The sequence below is a fragment of the Phalacrocorax aristotelis genome, chromosome 1 (genome assembly GCF_949628215.1).
Source record: "Phalacrocorax aristotelis chromosome 1, bGulAri2.1, whole genome shotgun sequence".
Taxonomy (NCBI): Eukaryota; Metazoa; Chordata; class Aves; order Suliformes; family Phalacrocoracidae; genus Phalacrocorax; species Phalacrocorax aristotelis.
In genome coordinates this window covers 4,440,918-4,461,048 of record NC_134276.1, presented here as the reverse complement: position 1 = coordinate 4,461,048, position 20,131 = coordinate 4,440,918, and the positions used below count along the sequence as shown (strand labels likewise).

The window sequence follows — 20,131 nt, the reverse complement described above, 5'->3', positions numbered from 1 at the left end:
GAGGGTTGGGTGTCCAAGAAAAAAACAAGTACTTACCATAATTCCCTCCCCCTGCTTCACCAGCACAGGACATGTAAACCAGCTGAACTCAAGAAAGACTCTGTTAACCTCAGTGGGAAAATAAGATGTTCTGACCATCTTAAGGAAACTGCTCGGGATGCTGGCATATGGTAGTTTAGAGCATTGTATGAAGCTGTTAGAATGGGTGGATAAGATTGGACGTGGTGTTTGGATAAATCAGGAAATTATGTGGCGTCATTTAGAATAATCCCATTTCTTTTGATTATTGTATTTTCTCTTTAGGGGTCTATGCAACAAGTTAGCTCCCATTTCTTAGAGCAGACCCTTGACAAGAAGCTTATGTCGGATCTGAGGGTATGTAAACGTTTAGGTTTGTTTTTACTGTGTGCAAAGTAATAAAATCACGCAACAGGTATGTTAATGTTAAGTGTGTTTGCTTACCGCGTCCTTGCCCCAAGGCTGCTGAGAGTTAATTGATGATGACAAGTTCTTTTAGATTAAAGTCAATGAAGCAATTGCTAGTTTTAGATTTCATTAGCTGGGCATGTAATAAACAGCTCTAGGCTATTTGGGTTTCGCAAATGAGAGGTAAACGTTTGTGTTCTTCTGACAGCCTTTTGGCTAAAAGCTGTATTTATTGCGTACAGAAAGATTGCATCCTAGTTTTAGGAGCCAGCTTATGGGAAATTCCTGCAAGATCCGAACAGTAGAGCCAGGCATTTCAGGAGACGTGAGTAGCCAAAGGCTAGGACCCCTGAGCCCTACGAGCAAAACTCTACAGTAAAATCCCTTCCTTAGGCAACTCACTCGAGGTATTAGGTCCAGTTTTTCTGCCTAAAAAAGAACGATGAAGCTTGAGCTGCTAGTTTTTGTGGGCTGCTTTGTGAAGTTCCTTAAAGAAAGTGCTGCACAGCTTTCGTTACGGTGTGGGGGGAAGGAAGATGGACTAGTGAGCATGCCAAATGAATAACCCATTTTACAACTGCTGAACACTCTGTAGTATTGATAGTCATTAAAGTATTTAATTGCAGTTTAACAAGTTGAACTGCAAAGTGATAGCATCTGGTTTTGCAGATCAGTTATTGGATGCTTAACTAGATGGGCCTTTACTCTGGCCCAGTTTGGCTGTTCTTTTAATGGAAGTCTAAGAATACGTTAATTAAAATGTATTAGCTGTTACCCTTTCCCAGCGTCAGAAGTACAGAGAGTTACTGGCAGTTAGAAATATTCATCGATGAGAAGGTTTTATTTGCTTTTCCTAGCATTTGCCTGTCTCTGCCCATGTCTAAGCCTCTAGCTACATTTATTTTCAAATCCAATAAAGCCATATAATATTTTGTTCAGTCATCTTTAAAGTTTACCATGGTTGTAACTGAAAAAATTGTTTGGACAGAGGAAGCGCACTGCGCATGAACGAGCCAAAGAACTCTACAGCTCTGGGGAGTTTTCAAGTGGCAGAAAGTGGGGAGATGATGCTCCCAAAGAAGAAATTGATACAGGTGCTGTAAACTTGATTGAATCAGGAGCTTGTGGGGCTTTTGTTCATGGCCTGGAAGATGAGATGTATGGTAAGTGTTAACTTCTTATGGAATGGCTAAAGGAGGGGATGTGTGCTGGCTAATAAGCTTTGGGGTTTAGGGGTTGTTTTTTGGTCAAAATGGATCACTTGGCTGTTGTGTTTGGGTATTTTTAACCAATTGTGGACTTCGGGGTGGTGAGTTTAGTCCGTTGTGATCTCTGATACGACGTTTGTTTCAAAGATGCTACGGTGTGGCACAGAATTTTGGACAGAACTGCTCTATCGAGTGGCCAAACCCGAATAACTTCCTATAAACAGTAAAGTTTTAGTAAAATATCTGGTAGAGAAGTGGTTGTTTATATTATTCAGAAACCCACTAGGATTATTATTATTTTCTTTTAATTGACTTAAATTTAACAGTTGCATGTGGCTCTAAATTGGCAGCATTAGTTGCTGCTGTTTGAAATTGGTGTTTTCCCTGCGGGAAGGAAAACCAAATTTTACAGAACTTGTAGTGCTGTATTTTAAACAACCTGTCGTGTCCATGGAGCCCAGCAATCATTCATTTTGTTAACATAGCAGCTTCCATCCTAACAACGGTTAGAACTAGTGGAGACGAACCCATGTATCTGTCAAAATATGTCAGAATCCGCCAGCTCCAACAAACAGAAGTTTTCTTTTGATTTCTGACCCAGTTTCTTCCACTGCCAATTTATACCCATTTGATCCTAGCCAGTGGAAGGTTTCATATTAAATAGTTGCTACTTCTCTTGGGGTCTGGCTTCCCAATGGGTTAATAGACAGCTCTACTCTCCCCTAGTGAGGCCACATGTGGAGTGCTGTGTCCAGTTTTGGGCCCCCCAGTTTAAAAGGGATGTGGAACAGCTTGAGCAAGTCCAGCAGAGAGCTGCCAAGGTGATCAGGGGACTGGAGCATCTCCCGTGTGAGGAAAGGCTGAGATACCTGGGCCTGTTCAGCCTGGAGAAGAGAAGGCTGAGGGGGGATCTCATCAATGCCTATAAATATCTAAAGGGTGGATGTCAGGACAGTGGGACTAGGCTCTTTTCAGTGGTGCCCAACGACAGGCCAAGGGGCAACGGGCACAAGCTGGAACACGGGAAGTTCCACCTGAATATGAGGACAAACCCCTTTGCTGTGCGGGTGCCAGAGCAGGGGCACAGGCTGCCCAGAGAGGCTGTGGGGTCCCTTCCCTGGAGACATTCACACCCCGCCTGGATGCGGCCCTGCGCCCCTGCTCTGGGGGTGCCTGCTCCAGCAGGGGGTGGGACGGGATGAGCTCCAGAGGGCCCTTCCAACCCCCGCCATGCTGGGATTCTGTGATTTTGCAAGGGGCTAAACAGGCTAGGCTCCTTTCAGTCTCTGCTGCTCTAAAAGCTTTCCTCTTGGCCAGCTAGAATGCATTATTCTTAAAAACTGGTGACTAGATCTGTATGTTTTCAGGTACTTGAATTTCAAGTGAGGTCTTGCTGACATCTTTAGCAATGTTATTGATAATTCCTTAACGGAAATACCTGTGTTCCAAGATCACATTTACCTGTTCCACAGCGCTATTGTTTTGATCTCTTGAGGACTTGCTATGGTGGATTTGGAGGCCATAGTCTCCTTCCAGCAGATTAGATCTCATCTGTTCTTCTAAAGGGGGTGTGAATTATGAGTGTTGAACCGGAACGTGGGATTCCTGAGGTCCTAAGTTTGGCTGTAGCACTGGCCATACTGATGGCCTCAGGAAAGTCTCTGTGCTGCCCCCTAAAGTGAAGATTTATATTTCTTAAGGCTATTGAGAATGGCTGGTATTTGCACAGAACTGTGAAAATGCCGAGCTCTGAACGTTATTCCTGAATTTGCTTTTAATGTTACTGGAAGGACAAAGCTAAATTAGAAAGTATAAAATCACCATAATAAAAATATCGCTGTAGATTGTGTTGTAAAAGTTGGTTTATTGTTCCATGACCGCTGCAAATAAAAGCATGTTTCTTCTAATGGCTAAACTCTCCTGAAGCTTGAAAATGCAACTTGGGTTTTTTTCTGACTAGCGGTAAAAAATTTTTCCCTGGCTCAGTCCATTGACCCATGAAACACGTTCCCCAGTTTCCTGTGCCGTAGGTCTTGTGGCAGCATGGTGCTATTGGGGAATGTCGATCAGATGGACGGACGTGGAATACGCACAGACCTCTAAATAATGGAGATCCCTCTCCTCCGGCTGCAGCATTTTTAAATACTGCTGAGCTCTCTTTCTTACTCACAGGGCTGCTTCATTTCTTGAATTCCATCTTGTAACTTAAATCTAGATTACTGTGTCAGCTTAGGAAAGCAACACTGGCAAAATGTTTTTCTTCTCTAATACCTTGGTCTTAATGACCTCGGAGACTCGTAGTTGTGACAAAGGCTTCATAAGCTGGGGTCTTGCTGTGTGTGCATTTTTCTGCTTAATCAGAATCATCAGGAATTGAATATGTTCTTTAAGAACAATAGGCCTAAAAGCTACACATGAGTTTAAATGTTTTCAAGATGAGCTAATTTGAATGAAAAATAAAAGTATGTTTAAAACAATAATGTTTGCAAGACATCAGATTAATTCTTATTTATGTGCCGGGATCATAAAAGTGTTATGGAAGCTAGCGAGGATGGCTGCAGGGAAGAGGATCTCATCTCCACTAAAGCTTGTTATATTTGGGTATTCTTTGAATTCCTGCTATTTTTTACAGCATGAATATACTCTGGACACCTTTTGATGTTTTTTTGCTTAAATTCTGAGTAATTGTAATAACTAGGTGGCACCTTTTTCCTTTCTTGTGAGGAATCCAAAGTCACGAAGCAGGGGGACTTCATTCTGTTTACTGCCAAAATGCTGATACTCCAGGGCTTTTCAGCAATTCATAAAGTGCTACAGAGCAAGTTAAAAATGCAGTGAATGCTCTTGAGCAATTAAAATGTCAGGAGGAATAAAACAAGCAGAGTTTAATTATCTAAATTAGTTTGCTGAAGATACCGGGGTTATAGCTACACTTGTAAAAGTGCTATGAAATACATATTATTTATTGCTGGATAGGAGATGTTTATTTTCACCCTCTCCTGATGCTTACGACATCAGCAGACACTGTATTAGAAGTGAGGCTTTTGATTTGAAGACTTGCCTGTGAAAAGATCCCTAATGGCATGGGTCGTTGCTTAATCTCCAGCATCCTCAGTGGTTCCTTAGCATCTCCTGCCCTTAGCCCAGTGCTTGAATAATATGAGGCCTGGCTGTTAGGTGGTACGTCCTTTTAAACAGCACTGCCGATTAATTCCCTCCCTCCTTTTTAACAGAGGTTAGGATTGCTGCCGTTGAAGCCCTCTGTATGTTGGCTCAGTCGTCGCCCTCTTTTGCTGAGAAATGCCTGGATTTTTTGGTTGACATGTTTAACGACGAAATTGAGGAGGTGAGATTGCAGTCAATACACACAATGAGAAAAATTTCCAACAACATCACGCTGCGGGAAGACCAGCTGGATACTGTGTTAGCTGTCTTGGAGGTAAGAAATTCCTCAGGAGTTAAAAAATTGTATTCCGGCTTTCTTAGAGGTGTTACTATTATATAAACCTAATCAGTCCCTTCCTCTGAGCTGAAACTGTCTACCTTTCTGTTGTTTTTTTTTTTTTCTTCTCCTTTGAACACCCCCAGAGGCTCCTGAGGTCTAGCAGCTTGTATATCTCCAGGACAACAGAATACTTTTGAAATAGATGAATTTCACGTGAAAGCTCTTCCCTTCATCACTCTGCTGTTGCCTCATGCGTGTTTCCCTCTGTCTTGTTTTGTGGTGCAGCGCACTGCACCACTTCACATCGAATACAACTTTGTTTTCTTTCTGTTTCCTTTGTTCAGCTGCTTTGGCTACACCTTTGCTCGCCAAGCAGACAGGGCGTGGGCCCAAGATCTCCCTTCTGACTCTCAGTGGGTTTGTTAGCGTGCTCTGCGGTACAGATCTGGCCTTTCTCAGCCAGGATCCAGGGGACAGCATGAGTCAGCTGCTGTTTCTGGTTGATGGCTTTGATCGGGAAGGGAGGAGATTTCATCTGTATGAACAGTGCTGTCTCAAACTGCTCCCCCTCAGACCTGATTCATTTGCTGAGCTATAGCCCCTGGGGTATGGTTTTTCGTTCTGCTGCCTGTGGTAGGCAAGTTTCTGCTTCTTTTTGGTTAGTCTCCCAGCCTCAGGCAGTGCTGCAAATCTGCTATTTCTGCCTTTTCACCTGCTGTTTGTTTGACCCAGGGCAACAGTGGCTTCTTTCAGTTGTGCCCCAGTAAGAAGCAAACGAACTAACCTATTTTATCAGTCTAACAAACGCTATGGGATGTGGTCTGAATTAGCAAGCGCAGCTATGAGTTTCAGGCGCCTCAAACTTTTGTGTAGTTGATTTACATTTTTCAAGCTGGGGGCTTTTGCATCAAGGTATAAAGATGTCCCAGTTAGGCTGGGGTTCCGTCTTACATTTCTGTGCTGACTCACCACGTATGATAAATCATATGGGTATTATGGTTTATATTTTCATAATTATTATCAGGTATTAGCATAGCAAAAGTGTGAGAATAACATTTTAATGGACTTGTCTGACTCTGAAAGGTGCTTGCTTTCTGTAAAATCTATCTTCCTGTACCAAAATAAAGGATTTGGAAAAATAGCATTAACTTTGGTGCCTAAATTTGTTCTGAGTGTGTAAATAGGGAGCAGATGGGGATGGGGTAACTTCTGTTTTCACCCCACCACTTTGATTTTATCTGAATAACTCTACCAGCTATTCCTTGCTTTTCTGACCAGGCTTTGGATTCTGCTTTCCCTGGTGTCCTTGATCTCGGTTTCTGTTGACTTGTGCTCATCTCTGTCACTTCATAGTCTTCTGCCTCGCTTTTCTCAGTACTGCCCTTCCAGTGGTCCGTACAACTCACCTGGAGTATTTGATCTCCGTGGTCATTTCATTCCAGTCCTTAGAGTACGTCCTGTCTTCTGGTCATAGTCTGCCTTCCACCGCCAAAATAAGGAATGGCTGCGCAGCCCTGCTGTGCTTTTCTCCTTTGATCATTTATGCGTGTTGGCCGTCATTTAAGAGTCTTTACAAGAGGCCTGCTCTTTCTTCTTTTGTGGAAGACTGTGATGAATGAGCTGTTGATACTTTGCAAATTATAATTAAAAAAAAAAGAAATCCACCACTGAAATGCATCCAGTTCTTGTATCCTGTCAAATTTTCACACTCTCTCCAGCAGTGCCACACAAATGCTGATAGCAAGGAAGTATAATACATTGATATGGAACAACAAGGTGGGTTTTGACAGAAGGAACGTAATTAATTAAGCTGGAGTTCAGCCATAGCACTTCTAAAGACACGGCTCGGAGATTGCAAAAGCTTCTCTGTACAACGTCACGCTGGCCTGAAAAATAAAATGGGTGCGATGTGACTTTAGGAGTGGTACATTAGGGAGCCCCTGCGATAGTAACAAAGTTCTGACTGAACTTGTAAGTGTGTGGGGCTTTTTTTTTTGTTTGTTTGGGTGTTCTTTTTGGTTTTGTGTGTTGTTTGTTTTTTTTTTTTAATTGCCCATTTATAAACCTGTAGTTAGGTCAAATTCCATTATCCTATAGATGTTCACTGTCAGTCTGGTCTCTCCAGCCGTTGATGTGTCCCCAGTGCTTACGCAACCCCCCTGGAGGCTGGGCCCTGGGTTAAAGGCTTGTGGAATTGAGCTTCAGCTGTTGAATGACAAAGGCTTCTCCGAAGGCGATAAAACAATCTTTGGTGATTGTTTTGCTGAGTTACCCAGCGCCTTCCTTTTCTGTTACTGCATATGCCTAAGGGTACAACATTACCCGAACCAAATAGTGAACTTTTTGCCCTTCTTGAGAAGGTCAGCAGTGAAGCAGTTGCCATTCATTCAGTAAATGAAGCACGTGGGTGGATGAGACCAGCAGGAGATGCTGCGGCCATTGCCTGGTCTGCCACTCCATCTGTTCTTAGCTATGATAACTAGAGAGGTGCGCTGTTTTTCAGATGCCTCCAGTACGAATTCAGCGAAGGAACAGGAACTGTATGCGCAGGCACGTCTCCTCTCTTGGCACTCAAAGGTGTCTGGGTTGGTTTTGTTTTTTTTTTTTGTTTTAGGATTCTTCAAGGGACATTCGGGAAGCGCTTCACGAGCTGTTGTGTTGCACCAATGTCTCAACTAAAGAAGGCATCCATCTTGCGCTGGTGGAGCTGCTGAAAAACCTGACTAAGTATCCCACAGACAGAGAATCCATATGGAAGTGAGTGTGCTCAGTGTCCTTGCGTGTCTGCTGATTTTCCTGTTCTTTTTAGTAGTTGAGGCATTAAGCAAATATTGAGCTAGCTAAGGAGGTAACAGGTACTGCAGGTATACAGCCCTGTTATTCTATATATAATTGGAATAGTGACTCTACTAAGCATTGTACGTATTCGTGACTGATGTGGAGACTCTGTGGTGTTCTTGCTTGTCGATACTTGTACTCGCAGCCCAGAACTGATGACTGCTCCTGGAAACAGCCCTATACTACCAGCACTCAAAGCATTCCCAGAAAAGATTAATTCAACCTTCAGTTTAAAACCTCATCTCTTCTGTGCAACTAATGTTTTGTGCTTACTTGTTACTGCATTAAATAGTAATATTTACCAGCAGCCGATTGTGTCAGTTGTGACAAGTGGATTTGGCGATGTGGCTTTATGCTGTTGGAGGGACAACTTCTGTCTGAGCAAAAGTAACGAACGTTTGTGTGGGGTGTTTTTGGTTGTTTAATCGAAGCGACAAAGGAAGTGGTGCTGCAGCACACGTGGTTTGAGATGGAATTCTTGGGTATTGTTAGAAACACTTATTGTAGCCTGCTGTGTCTTCCAGTGTGTTTTTATATTGTTTCTGGAGTTTGAGGTTTTTGGGTTTTGTTATTTGGTTGGGTTTTTACCCCCTCAGTCCTTTATTTCTGGAGGAAAAAAACACACTCATTTGTTAGCATTTAGGATGAAAGCTTTTCTTGGGTTGTATAGCTCCAGGTGCTAAGTATTTCTTGGACAGTTTAAATAAACAGTTTTTATTACTGCTTGTTTTTTCAAGCTGCCCTCTCAGTTTTCTTGGATCCTATCAAATATTAATGCAAATACTCAGCCGTGAGGAGACAGTGGGCTTGGACAGTAGGATTTTGATGCTGACAAGCACCTCAAAGTACCCCTGCAACATAAAGTAATAATGCTTTAAAATGTTGTATTTTGCAGTTTACATGTTTACTAAGAAATACTTCGATCTGTGTATTTTCAGATGCTTGAAGTTCTTGGGAAGCAGGCATCCCACCTTGGTGCTTCCGCTAGTCCCGGAGCTGCTGAGCACACATCCCTTCTTTGACACTCCGGAACCAGACATGGATGACCCAGCCTGTATCTTTTTAATTAAGCCAGTTGATCATTTTGGCTGTAATAGATTTATATTTATGTTTTCCTGATGCTCACATTTGTTAAACCATCTCAGACTGCACAGACAATCCTGTAGCTATTTCTGAATCCCTTTGCCCCTTAGTTTTATTACTCAGCAACTGGTGGGATAACTGTTATCTGGAACCATCTTCATAAATACCAGTGTGGTATAATTGGCCTTTTTTTATGCTATGATGAATAATCTGTTAATAATCAAGCAATTTGTCAAGGTTTAGGCATTGCAGGTGAGTCCTTTGATGCGAAAACATTTGTCTAGTTAGTACTAATTTTGAAGATGCTTTAGCTTTTAGATAAGAAGGGTGGGTTTCCTTGTCTGTTCTCTGTTTAGGTAGAATATCTCCTATCCTCACTGTTGTGCAGTGCACAGAACAGCACCGTCTCTTAGTACAGCAGTGGCTGAATCCCCATAATGCTATAAATTTATCATCTTTTTGAAATAATTCAAAATCAGAAATCCTTATATTAATGTTAGCTCTTTTAGTGCTTTAGAATACAAACTATTATTGTAATACCATTATCCTTAACAATAGGAGATGCCTTGGAAATGCAAAATCCCATTTTTCCATTGTTCATTCTCCTTGCTTCCCTTCTGTGCAATTGCAGAATGTAATGTTATTTCTGATGCGTGCTGAGGCATGTTAGACTGGAACAACTCCCTTCCTCTGTGAAACTGCTCCGTATTTCTCTCACCAGTCACAGGCCAGCAGCTAGAAATTCTATACAGATTAAATAAATACTTTGTGGGAACTGAAAAGGGCTAGAATCGGATGGAGAGAAAGATTAACCCTTAATCAGATGCTTGAGTAATAATTTGAGTATATTTGTCTTATGAGTTGAGAACTGAAGGAATATTGGGGCAGGAGAAAGGTGTTGTTTAGCTCAATGCACCCTCCTGTCCTGAACCAAAAAATATTGGTTTAGAGAATGTTCTGGAGGTAACTTGCCACCACATTTTACAGAGGTATATTACGTTAAGACAGGCCTGGGAGCCAGAAACTACAAGGTAGACCTGAATGGTATGTTTCCAGAGTAAACTGTTAATTAGAAACAGGGTTTTGTTTGATTCAAAGCACTTAGCAGGTTTGAATCAGGTTAGTTGAATAGCTTCAGCTGAAAATTTAGAAAGGATTTTGGGTAAAGAGGAGAAGTTGGTTTGTCAAGTGGAAACCTTTATGCTTGGCAGCCCACGGATGCGGAATATTTTTCAGGAGGTGAGAGAGTGGATTCAGTCCCTTCTGTGGCTGAACCTACCTCTTCCCTGTGCAGGCGAGTGCCCAAACGATCATAAGCTTTGCATGGGGATCCTTTCATGCTCTCCTGTTAGAGATCTTACGCTTGGGGTCAGCCCTGGTGCAGGTGAGTGCCCCCAGCCTTTGGGATAACTGATTAAAGCCTTTGGCTGCCGTCCGCATTTCTTGGGCTCTCAGACTGTGAAGATGCTTTTTTTTCTATTCCAGAATCATCTTTCCGTGTTTGATTCTTTGGTTTGTTTTAAATCTGTGTAAGGGGGTTGTTGTTCAGGACATCATAGGCAATGCAGCAATTTTCAGAGACTCGGGCATAAATGTTCCATTTTAGGTGGTGCCTGGGTACCAAACTGGTAAGCACGGTGTAAGCTTTGAGGAAGAGTGGAACTCCACCTAATGAGCTTGTTCTGCATTTATAATCCCTGGCTCCTGTCCTTTGTGTTGTCTCTGAGCCATCCCACATTGGCAGTAACATCCTTCCTCCAATATGGCCCATCCTGTGATGTTTGTGCTCTGTACTTGTTTTCCACTGCTCAGACAGCCGCCTCTTTGGGTTTTGCTCAGCCTTCTCCAACCGTAAAAAACTTCCTAAACAATCTCCAGCAAAGAAAGGGTTGCTGAGTTGTTGTTTTAACTTGCCATCCCCAAGGAGCAATTCTTGCCATTGTTTATTTTTCTTTAACAATCCATTTCAATAGACATTGCCGTTCTGGTTCTGATTTTTAATGCTGCTAAAAGTTGCCCAACAATGCCTGCCCTGTTCTCTGATCATACGTTCAGACATTACGCCTATCTTCGGGACAGTCTCTCTCATCTGGTTCCTCCGTTAAGAGTAAGTTTAGCTGCTTTGGTTTGCACTTTGCCACTCTGTTACAAATATTGCTGGTCTCTTCTGTGTCTGTCAGTGTGTAACACTTCGATCCTACAAGGTTTTTCTCCCAGGCACCAAGCGAATGAATATTGAAATGTACGTTAAGTAAGGAGAGCCAAATATTAAATTGTTACAATATGGATTTTGTAATATTTTGGGGAGAATAGCACATGGTTTGCTGGTTGGGAAAGAATACTGGGAGGGCAGGAGTCCTGGGAGCTTTCTGTAGCTCTGGCTGTGTGGGGAAGGGGAGCTTAGCCTTTGTAGATCTTCCAACGTTTGACTTGTGTCCTACCTAAATGGTTTACTCACGGGTGAGACATGTTTCCTGCTGCTTTGAAGCATGCTTCTCCTGCATGCAAGTACAGGTTGGGACCGAGGTTGGTCGTAAGTCTTGTTACAGCTCATAAAATGAACTGTGGTTTGTGTGGTCTTGGACTTCCCTTGACTTCACGGTGCCACACTTCATAGATGAGGAAGATGTTTCCCTCAAAGGGATGTTAAAAGTTTAACCTCAAGATCTCTGCAAGTGGATTATAAAATGGAGAGTATTAACAAACAGAGGTGCAGAGTTGAGAGCCTTGATATAAATTTTGATATTTGAGAAATAAATTTGAGCTCTCAGTTGGTAGTTGTTAAATAACACGACAGCATTTTGCAATGTCATTACTTGTGTTACTGTTCTGTACGTGTGTGTTTCTTCTTGCTTAGTTGCCAGGTAGAAAGCTGGTGTCCTCCCCTGTCTCTCCCAGTATTACACCACATGAAGATCCTTCCCAGCAGTTCTTGCATCAGAGCCTGGAGAGGGTTTATAACCTTCAGCACCTTGACCCGCAGGGCATACAGGAGCTGCTGGAATTTACCATCCGGTAAGGCTGCGAGGCCACCTCTTTGTGGGGAGATGGGTTGCGATTCCCAGCTCCTCTGGAGCAGGTGCTTTGCCTCTGAATGTCAGCGTTGTACTTTGCCATCGGGCGCTTAGTCCGAGCCGCCTTCTGGAGAGTGTTGTGATAAGGCAGCATTCGTGGCCTATTTGAAACAAAACTGATGGTCTCGGCTCTGGCTCTGCTGCACTGAATAATCAGTGTGGGTTTTGCGGGGACATCTTTTCAGAGCATGGTGAGAGTCGGGTAAGGCTGCTCTTCCTGGACTGTTCGCTTATGGTAAAACACACTCTCAGTTTTTATGGATGACAGCCTGTGTGACATTGTTAGTTCTCTGTCCCTGGACGAGCCCCTCATTTTGATCATATTAATTTGAATGTACATGCACAAGGGGGTTTTTTGTTTCATTTTTCATGGGAAGGAGAGGTTGCCCCCTTTGCTCTTCCAGTTTCCACGTCCTGTGGCCTTTCGTTCAGCACGAGAGGACCTGCTTTTGGAGCATCGTTGGGTTCTTAGCACCAGTCCCACTTATAAAGGACTTTGGCATTCTTCATCAGTTTGAAAATTGGAGAGAGATTTCCCTGGAATAGGCAATATTATTGTGTGTTGCTGTCTGCGGTTGTATAGATAAGGGCGTATGGTATGGCTTCTGACTGTGGGTTTTAAGCTGCATCTTCCATTTCATCTCTGGACTGATTTGTACAAACAAAACACTTGAAAAGGATCCTTTCAATATGAATCCTCTGCTTGGAAAGAGGAAAAGAACCTTATTTTGAGAGTTAGAAAAACAATCTAAAATGCTTTGCTTGGAATATGGAATTCCAAAAAGCTTTATTATTTTACTTCCTCCCAAACAGGGAGCTGTCTGTGTAGCTGCAAATCGCTTTCACACCCACCTGCAGTGGAGAATAGAGCGTGCTTCTCACTGAAAACCCAACTGTGAAACTATATGGTTTGTCCTCAGCTGTTTGAAGCTCCTGTGTGCAGCCTAAAACATAGTCTCAAAGCATTTAATGCACCGAGCGCTTGAAACGGGTGATCCCTTGGCAGAGCCTCCAGAATCTTGTAGGCACGATGAAGGTCTGGAAACCTCACAGGCCGTGAATGTTTTTTGTTTTTGAGCATAGGAATTGTGTTGGAGATGGCTGCGCGTGTAACTTATGTGCAGTAAGGACAGGAATGCTTTGGAGTTGATGGAGATTATTAGCTTGGCTTTTTTCCTGCTGCGATCACTACCCAGGAACCATACTACACCAGCTGCTGTTTTCCACCCTTAAGAAAAGGGAGGATTTCAGACAAAACAAAACAAAACCTTAAAGGTTATTTTGCAGAGGGCAAGAGTTTCCTGCACCAACAGTTGGGCTGCTGAGAGAAGAGGGGTAGAAGACGCTCACAGCAGTGGGTTCTGCAGTGGGACGTAACTGCCTCCTTTATCGTTATTGTCATCGGGAGAAGTAGAGCAGACCTTGTGGAGCTGATGTCTGCTTGGGACTTACATTTCTAGCCATGCTCAAGACTGACGCTCTTCCTCCAGGCTCTGCAGCTGAAACTGCAAGACAGGCTTTTTAGCGAATCGGTCTTTGTGGTTTAGTTTCTCCATCTATACAACAGGATGATTTTTTGTTTGTTTGTTTGTCTTGCAGGGATGTTGAAATCTGTTTAAGATTTGTCAGGAAATAGAATTAGTGGAATTGGGAACCGTAGACGACTGAAAAATGGAGTATCTGCTTGGCTGTTAGCTGAGGGCTGACATCCTGTTCCCCGTTAGCGTGTTGTGATGCATTAAGCGTGGCACGGGAATTAAGCACCCAGGAGTCTGTTCTTTACTCTCTGGGAAAAGATGAAATGGAGTCACTGTGTAGGGCTCAGGCTGGCTCTGCTGTTGTTGCACTGAAGGAAGGCACAGCTCCCCTGCTTTGGAGAGTTCCCCTTGGCTGCATATTCTACAGAAAATCTCATGGGTTTTTTTTTTTGTTTGTTTTCATGTGTCCGTGCTCAGCAACCTTCTGGTTTGGCAGAATCAAATTTTCAGAATTGCATCATGAATGCAAAGATAAATCTAAAATAAACAAAAGGAAGGGGTCATCTGAAGAAAAAAACTTCCTTTTTAATAATGCTGTAGGAAGCAAAGAAGTAGAGTGACAATTCTAGTACACTTTGGATCAAAGCAAAATGCAGAGAGCAGAGACGTGTTGAATCCACATTATCCAACCTATTTTCAGTTCTGTAACAAAAAATGAGTTTTGTTTTCTTAATACACGCTTTTGATTTTAAAACATGTCTAAGAGTAGAGAACTAAAGCCTTTTTGGGTTCCATTAACTGTCTTTTTTTTCTGTGAAGTTAAAAGCTACTTCTATTGCTGCGTGATTTACAAGAAACACTTATACCAGACAGCACACAACAGCTCCTCGGGCAAATACCAGTACATTGGATTTCAGCTTGTTTTAAAAAGGCAGCTATATTTCAAATATGCTCGGTTGCCTGAGCCCAACATGTTCCGAACAACCTTTCCTAGTCAACAGGAATAGTTAGATTTCCCAGCAGTGTAACACAAATGGGTCGTTAGCTGCTGTAGAAGTCTGGAGTGTTTTAAGTTAAATCTGGAAGTGCTACGCTGTATGGTTCCCGTAGGGCTGCAGAGTAATGTGGGTTGACAGACTTACTGCTTCCGCTGCTGTGCCTGTGTCAGCCTCCAGGAAGGCAGGAGATGCCAAGTCCCAAGGTGCAAATGGGTTTGTAGGTTTTGCTGCTGTTTCTAGTGCTTGTCCTGAGGATAAGAAAAAAGTGAGGTGCAGAAATAGCTGGCTTCATCGTTGCCGCTGCTGCGTTCTGAATGCATTTAGATTAACTTGCTGTCTCAATTGTGTTTTTTTCTTCCTTTTTTTTTTCCCCATGCTTCAGGGATCTTCAGAGGCTTGGAGAACTTCAGTCAGAACTGGCAGGGATGGCAGATTTCACTGCAACTTACCTTCAGTGTCAGCTGCTCCTCATCAAGGTTTGGCTTCATCTGGGTGTTTTGGGCTGTTCTTCAAAAAATGCCCCTGGTCCATCTTAGCGGTGCACTTCCGTGTTTTGGAGTTTGTGCTGAAAGCTGATCTCCGATGAAAGCACGGCTTCCGAGGATTTCTGATAGTCCTGCTTCCCTCCGGTGGCAGCTCATTTATGCCGTAACTCTGCCAGCGAGTACGACAATGCAGAGCTCTGCTGTTGTACCGGGGGCTTATGTTGGTTCACGGGCGTTTTGCCGGCGCAGTCTATTTTCTGACAGAAATCACAATGGAGGCAACCACTCTGTAGCCTTTTATGTTACAAGAATAACTTTTCTTTGCCGGTGGCCGCTGGAATGCTTTTTGCTAAACTGTTCCTATAAGTGGAGATTTTATAGGCAGTGTTTTGTAGACAGCTTTTTTGGCACCAACGATGAAGGAATTCTTGAGCCTCTCTTTTACAGTGCCGAAATGGTGTATCTATGAGGTATTAGCAGATGGAGTCGTTACTTTGACACCATGGCAGCAACCCTTTTCAAAGTCAGTTTCTTGCTGTAAATAGGAACTGATTTCTTGCTTCTCAAGCTATCAGCTGGCAGTAGGATTTAAGTTAATCTCCTGGCATTCATCAGGTGTTTGAATATAATTTATACACATGTAAAGCAAGAACTAAACCAAGCAACAAACAGGTTTCCAGAGGGGACTCAATAAAAGCTTTGTTATGTAAAATGAAGGAGGGATTTCAGTTTCTTTGCTAAATGCATAGCTGCCAGTTGGCATATCTCGTGGCAGCCCTCAAATCCTTGGAATACATTTATCACCCAAGGAAGGTATTTTAGCTGAGTGGTGCTACAGTTCAGTACATTCCTAGTGAAATCCAAAACTTTTGCCAAAGGAAAATGTGCTGTCTGGGCAGCGGAGCAGCGTTTGGAGGTGGTTTTTGTTGCCCTTCTCCAGGGCTTGGCTGGAGCGAGCTGGCGTATGTTAGCCAAGAGAGCCGTGGTTTGCGTATCTGGCAGAGTGCTCCGTTTGGGAGAGGGGGGTAAAGGCTGCACCAGCCACGCGTGGCTCGAGCTGTAGGACAGGCAGTATGTCAGTGAGGTAGAGGAGTCAGTAATGTGGCTGAAATGCAAAGTAACTAGTAATATCACACAATTAGATATTCTGATGTGGCAGAGAGAACCTGAATGTAAGAGCAGCGCTTTTCAGGAGATTTCTTTCCACTTGCTTCCTTCCCCACCAGAATGAAGCAGCTGGGGAAAAAGAGTATCTTTGTTTCCCAGCCTCTCGAGGCTCAAAAGGTTCCAGACCTTTAAAGGCTCTACATACCCTGTGATTTTAGGGGTGGTTAACTGGGATTCTGCGGCCGGCCTAGGCGAAGGATATAGCCTGTATGTTCTCGAGCTTTGGCTACAGCCAGCTTTGTGTTCAGCTGTATCTAAGGACAGGCAGCTTCAAAAAGGAGGCAGTGATATAAATCATCCACTCAAACTCTCTTCATTTTTTTTAAACATAAATCAAAAAGCAAATAGGGTTTGTTTGGGTGGGTTTGTTTGGGTTTGGTTTTTTTTTTTTAGTATGAATATCAGTAGTTGATTTACACTTGGTATTCTTAGTAACTCCAGGATTTTTGGTGGGGCAGAGACTCTCAACAGGAGCGTGACCGTGTAGGTGTGTTTCTGGGGACAGTTATTGTTTCCACTTTTTGCCTGCAATCTGAGATTACCCTGATCTTGGTTTCGGGGAGGCGATAAAGCAGCAGGCTGTTGTTTTTCTAATAAGTGACTTCATTCTGCATAAAGTTCTCCTTAAAAAGTACTGAGGAATTTGGCTCAGCCTGTCTCTAATTCATAGTTTTGTTAACATTATTCTCAACTACTGTTTTATAGCTGTGTAGGTATTTCTGTGTATTTATAGAACAATACATATTTTGTAGGCCTTGGTTCCCCACGTTGTGTTTAAAAGCACAAAAGAAAACTCTGCCCTGCTTTTTCAACCAATCCGTTGGCGTATAGCCGAGAGACGGCATCATCCCTGCTCCTGAGCCATCTAGCGCAGCGTTGTAACGTTTAGGCTGAACTGGGTATTTATCGTTTCATGTTTTTCCTCTGTAGGCCTTGCAGGAGAAGCTGTGGAACGTGGCGGCCCCTCTGTACCTGAAACAGAACGCGTTAGCATCTGCTGCAGCAAAACAGGTGGGGTAGAAGCAGCTGGGTCTGTGCGGGGGCAAATCCTTGGGTACGAGGCCTTCCTTGGCCATGCATCAGTAATGCGCTTCTGACCCTCCACTGCCATTGTCTGCCCAAGTACATGTTAGTTCCCAAAAGTGGAGTAATTTCTCTCATCTTTTGAGGATGAGGCAAGTGGGGGAGGTTCATGACAACTGCAAAAAGGCAAACATCGCACCTGTCTTTCAGAAGAGCAATGAACAACATTCAGAAAAACCATGGGCTGCTTGGCCTCACCTCACTCCTGGCGAAGATTATGGACCAATTCCTCTTAAAAACCATTTCTAAACAAGTGAAGGTCAACGAGGTGATGTGGAACAGCCAAAATGCATTTCCCAAGGGCAAACTGGGGGTGCTGGGGGGTGAAAAGCTGGACATGACCCAGCAATGTGCGTTTGCAGCCCAGAAAGCCAACCGTGCCCTGGGCTGCATCCCCAGCAGGGCGAGGGAGGGGGTGCTGCCCCTCTGCCCCGCTCTGTGAGACCCCCCTGCAGCGCCGCCTCCAGCTCGGGGCTCCTCAGCACGGGACAGACACAGGGCTGTTGGAGCGGGGCCAGAGGGGGCACAGAAATGCTCCGAGGGCTGGAGCCCCTCTGCTGCGAGGCCGGGCTGGGAGAGCTGGGGTTGTTCAGCCTGGGGAAGAGAAGGCTGCGGGGAGAGTTTATTGTGGCCTTTCAATCTATAAAGGGGGTTTGTAAGAAAGCTGGAGAGAGACTCTTTAGCAAGGCCTGTAGGGACAGGACAAGGGGTGATGGCTGTAAACTGACAGAGGGTACATTTTGATTAGATATAAGGAAAAAATTTTTTACACTGAGGGTGGTGAAACCCTGGCCCAGGTTGCCCAGAGAGGTGGTCGATGCCCCATCCCTGGAAACATTCCAGGTCAGGCTGGATGGGGCTCTGAGCAACCTGGTCTAGTGGAAGATGTCCCTGCTCACTGCAGGGGGTTGGGCTAGAGGAGCTTTAAAGGCCCCTTCTAACCCAAACCATCCTATAATTCTAGGAAATTATGCCTGACCAACATCTTTGATCTCTGTGATGAAGGGATGGGTGCTGTGGACAAGGGGAAGGCAGTGGATGTCACATCCCTTGACTTTAGCAAAGCCTTTGATGCAGTCTGCCATCGTTTCTTTCTCACCCAACTGGCAGGATTCTGGCTGAGCAAGTGGGTGATAAGGTTCCTCCACGCTGAGGAGCCAGTCAATATGCTGGAGGGCACAACTGCTCTTCAGGTTGGTCTGGACAGGCTGGGGAATTGGGATGAGAGGAACCTTGTGATGTGCAGCACAGGGATCCTGGTGGACAGTGTGTTGAACACAAAGCAGTAAAGAAAGCCAACTGCATCCTGGGCTGTCTTAGCAAGAGCGTAGCCAGCAGGTGTGTGGGAGTGATCCTTCCCTGCTATTGAGCTCTGGAGAGGTTGCATCTGGAGGGCTGTGTTGTGTTTTGGCCTCCCCAGTAGAAGGAAGATGCTGAAAAACTGGGGCAAGTTCAGCAGAGGGCCACCAAGGTGGTCAGGGGCTGGAGCACATTCCCTGCAAGGAGAGGCTGAGGGAACTGGCCTTGTCGAGCCCGGAGAAGAGAAGGCTTCGGGATGGATTTACTGCTCTCTACCACTGCCTAATCGTAGGATATAGATGAGACTGATCCAGACTGCTCTGGACACAAGTTGGAATGTGAGAAACTCTGACTAGATACAAGGGGGAAAGAAATTACTGTAAGGGAGGTTAAATACTGGAAGAAGTTGCCCAGAGAGGTGGGGGGAATCTCCCTCCTTGGAAGCATTCACAGCTTGATGTGGCCCTGGGTAGCTGGACCTAATTACACCTGCTCTGAGCAGGGGACTAGGCTAGATGGCCTCCAGAGGTCCCACCAGCCTGAGTCATCGTGATTCTATGATGTATAAATGGTCTGATCTTGGAAAAACCGAAGATAAGCACTAAGAAAAGGTAAAGGAGAAAGCAAGCTATTAAGTAATCTGGAAACAAATATGGAGTAAAAGCAAGTTCATGGATCTGCTGGGAAGCTATGCTAATGTTTTGAGTATTCAGTTAATTAAGATGCAATAAGAGGCAGGTACTGCTGTGCTTCAAAACTGTCTGTGCTGTTGGCAGCTGCCCCCAGGGATAGCAGAAACAAAAGCCTATCAGCTTTTAAAATCTTCTCTAATTGAACTGTCTGCCTTGGGTGCCCTTCTTAAGTAGCATGTGAACCCCCTGGGAACTTCTGTGTGTTGTGATTGTGAAGGTAGAATGCTTCCCGTCAAGGCAAAGTGAGGGAATATTTCCTATTAAATAGCTTGAAGTTCTTGGTTTCTATACAGTCATACTGAACTCAACTGTATTAATTGGAGCACTTCTCGTGTCTACTTAAGCCCATCTCTTTGACAGATAAAGTACAATGAGTAAAACTGTGCAATGTGCTGTCTAAGCTTTTAACCGTGTATCTAAAATAACCCAGAATGGTACTTATCTTGTGATAGTTCCCATCTTCAGCTGCAGTACATGAAGTGTCATTGAATGTAAAGTTGTTTCCAAGGGAACTTTGTCAAACATTGCTCCAAAAATGCAAGCCTGAGCAGGACCGCTGAGGTTGCTCTGTTGTGCTGTTCACGTCTTGTATTCCGGAGCGGGCAGCGGGAGTCGGAGAGCGCTCTACCGCTAGAAATCTAAAATGCAGTGTCAAAAGATAGACTCCCCGCGGAGGGAGTGCTTGATTTCAGGCCGAGTTTCATGAATTGTTTCTTTAATGTAGCCCAGATAACCTTTCGGTATTAGGTGCCACTTTACGCTGCGAAGAACTTCACCAAAAGAATGAGACTCGTAGATTGTGTTCCTTAGTGTGAGGAAAAATACCAGAATCTGGTGATCGTGCTTGTGCAAGAG

At 44.1% G+C, this 20,131-nt stretch overlaps 1 protein-coding gene across 1 annotated transcript in view; it reads left to right on the top strand.

Annotated features, from left to right (window-relative positions):
- INTS4 (integrator complex subunit 4) overlaps nucleotides 1-20,131 on the top strand; it is a 38,629-nt gene that overhangs the window by 9,501 nt on the left and 8,997 nt on the right. The window contains exons 9-17 of the mRNA XM_075117029.1: nucleotides 304-375; nucleotides 1,415-1,589; nucleotides 4,868-5,073; nucleotides 7,694-7,836; nucleotides 8,856-8,971; nucleotides 10,974-11,107; nucleotides 11,858-12,015; nucleotides 14,933-15,026; nucleotides 17,133-17,213. Of these exons, the coding sequence (XP_074973130.1) occupies nucleotides 304-375; nucleotides 1,415-1,589; nucleotides 4,868-5,073; nucleotides 7,694-7,836; nucleotides 8,856-8,971; nucleotides 10,974-11,107; nucleotides 11,858-12,015; nucleotides 14,933-15,026; nucleotides 17,133-17,213 (1,179 nt within the window). The remainder of the gene's footprint in view (nucleotides 1-303; nucleotides 376-1,414; nucleotides 1,590-4,867; nucleotides 5,074-7,693; nucleotides 7,837-8,855; nucleotides 8,972-10,973; nucleotides 11,108-11,857; nucleotides 12,016-14,932; nucleotides 15,027-17,132; nucleotides 17,214-20,131) is intronic.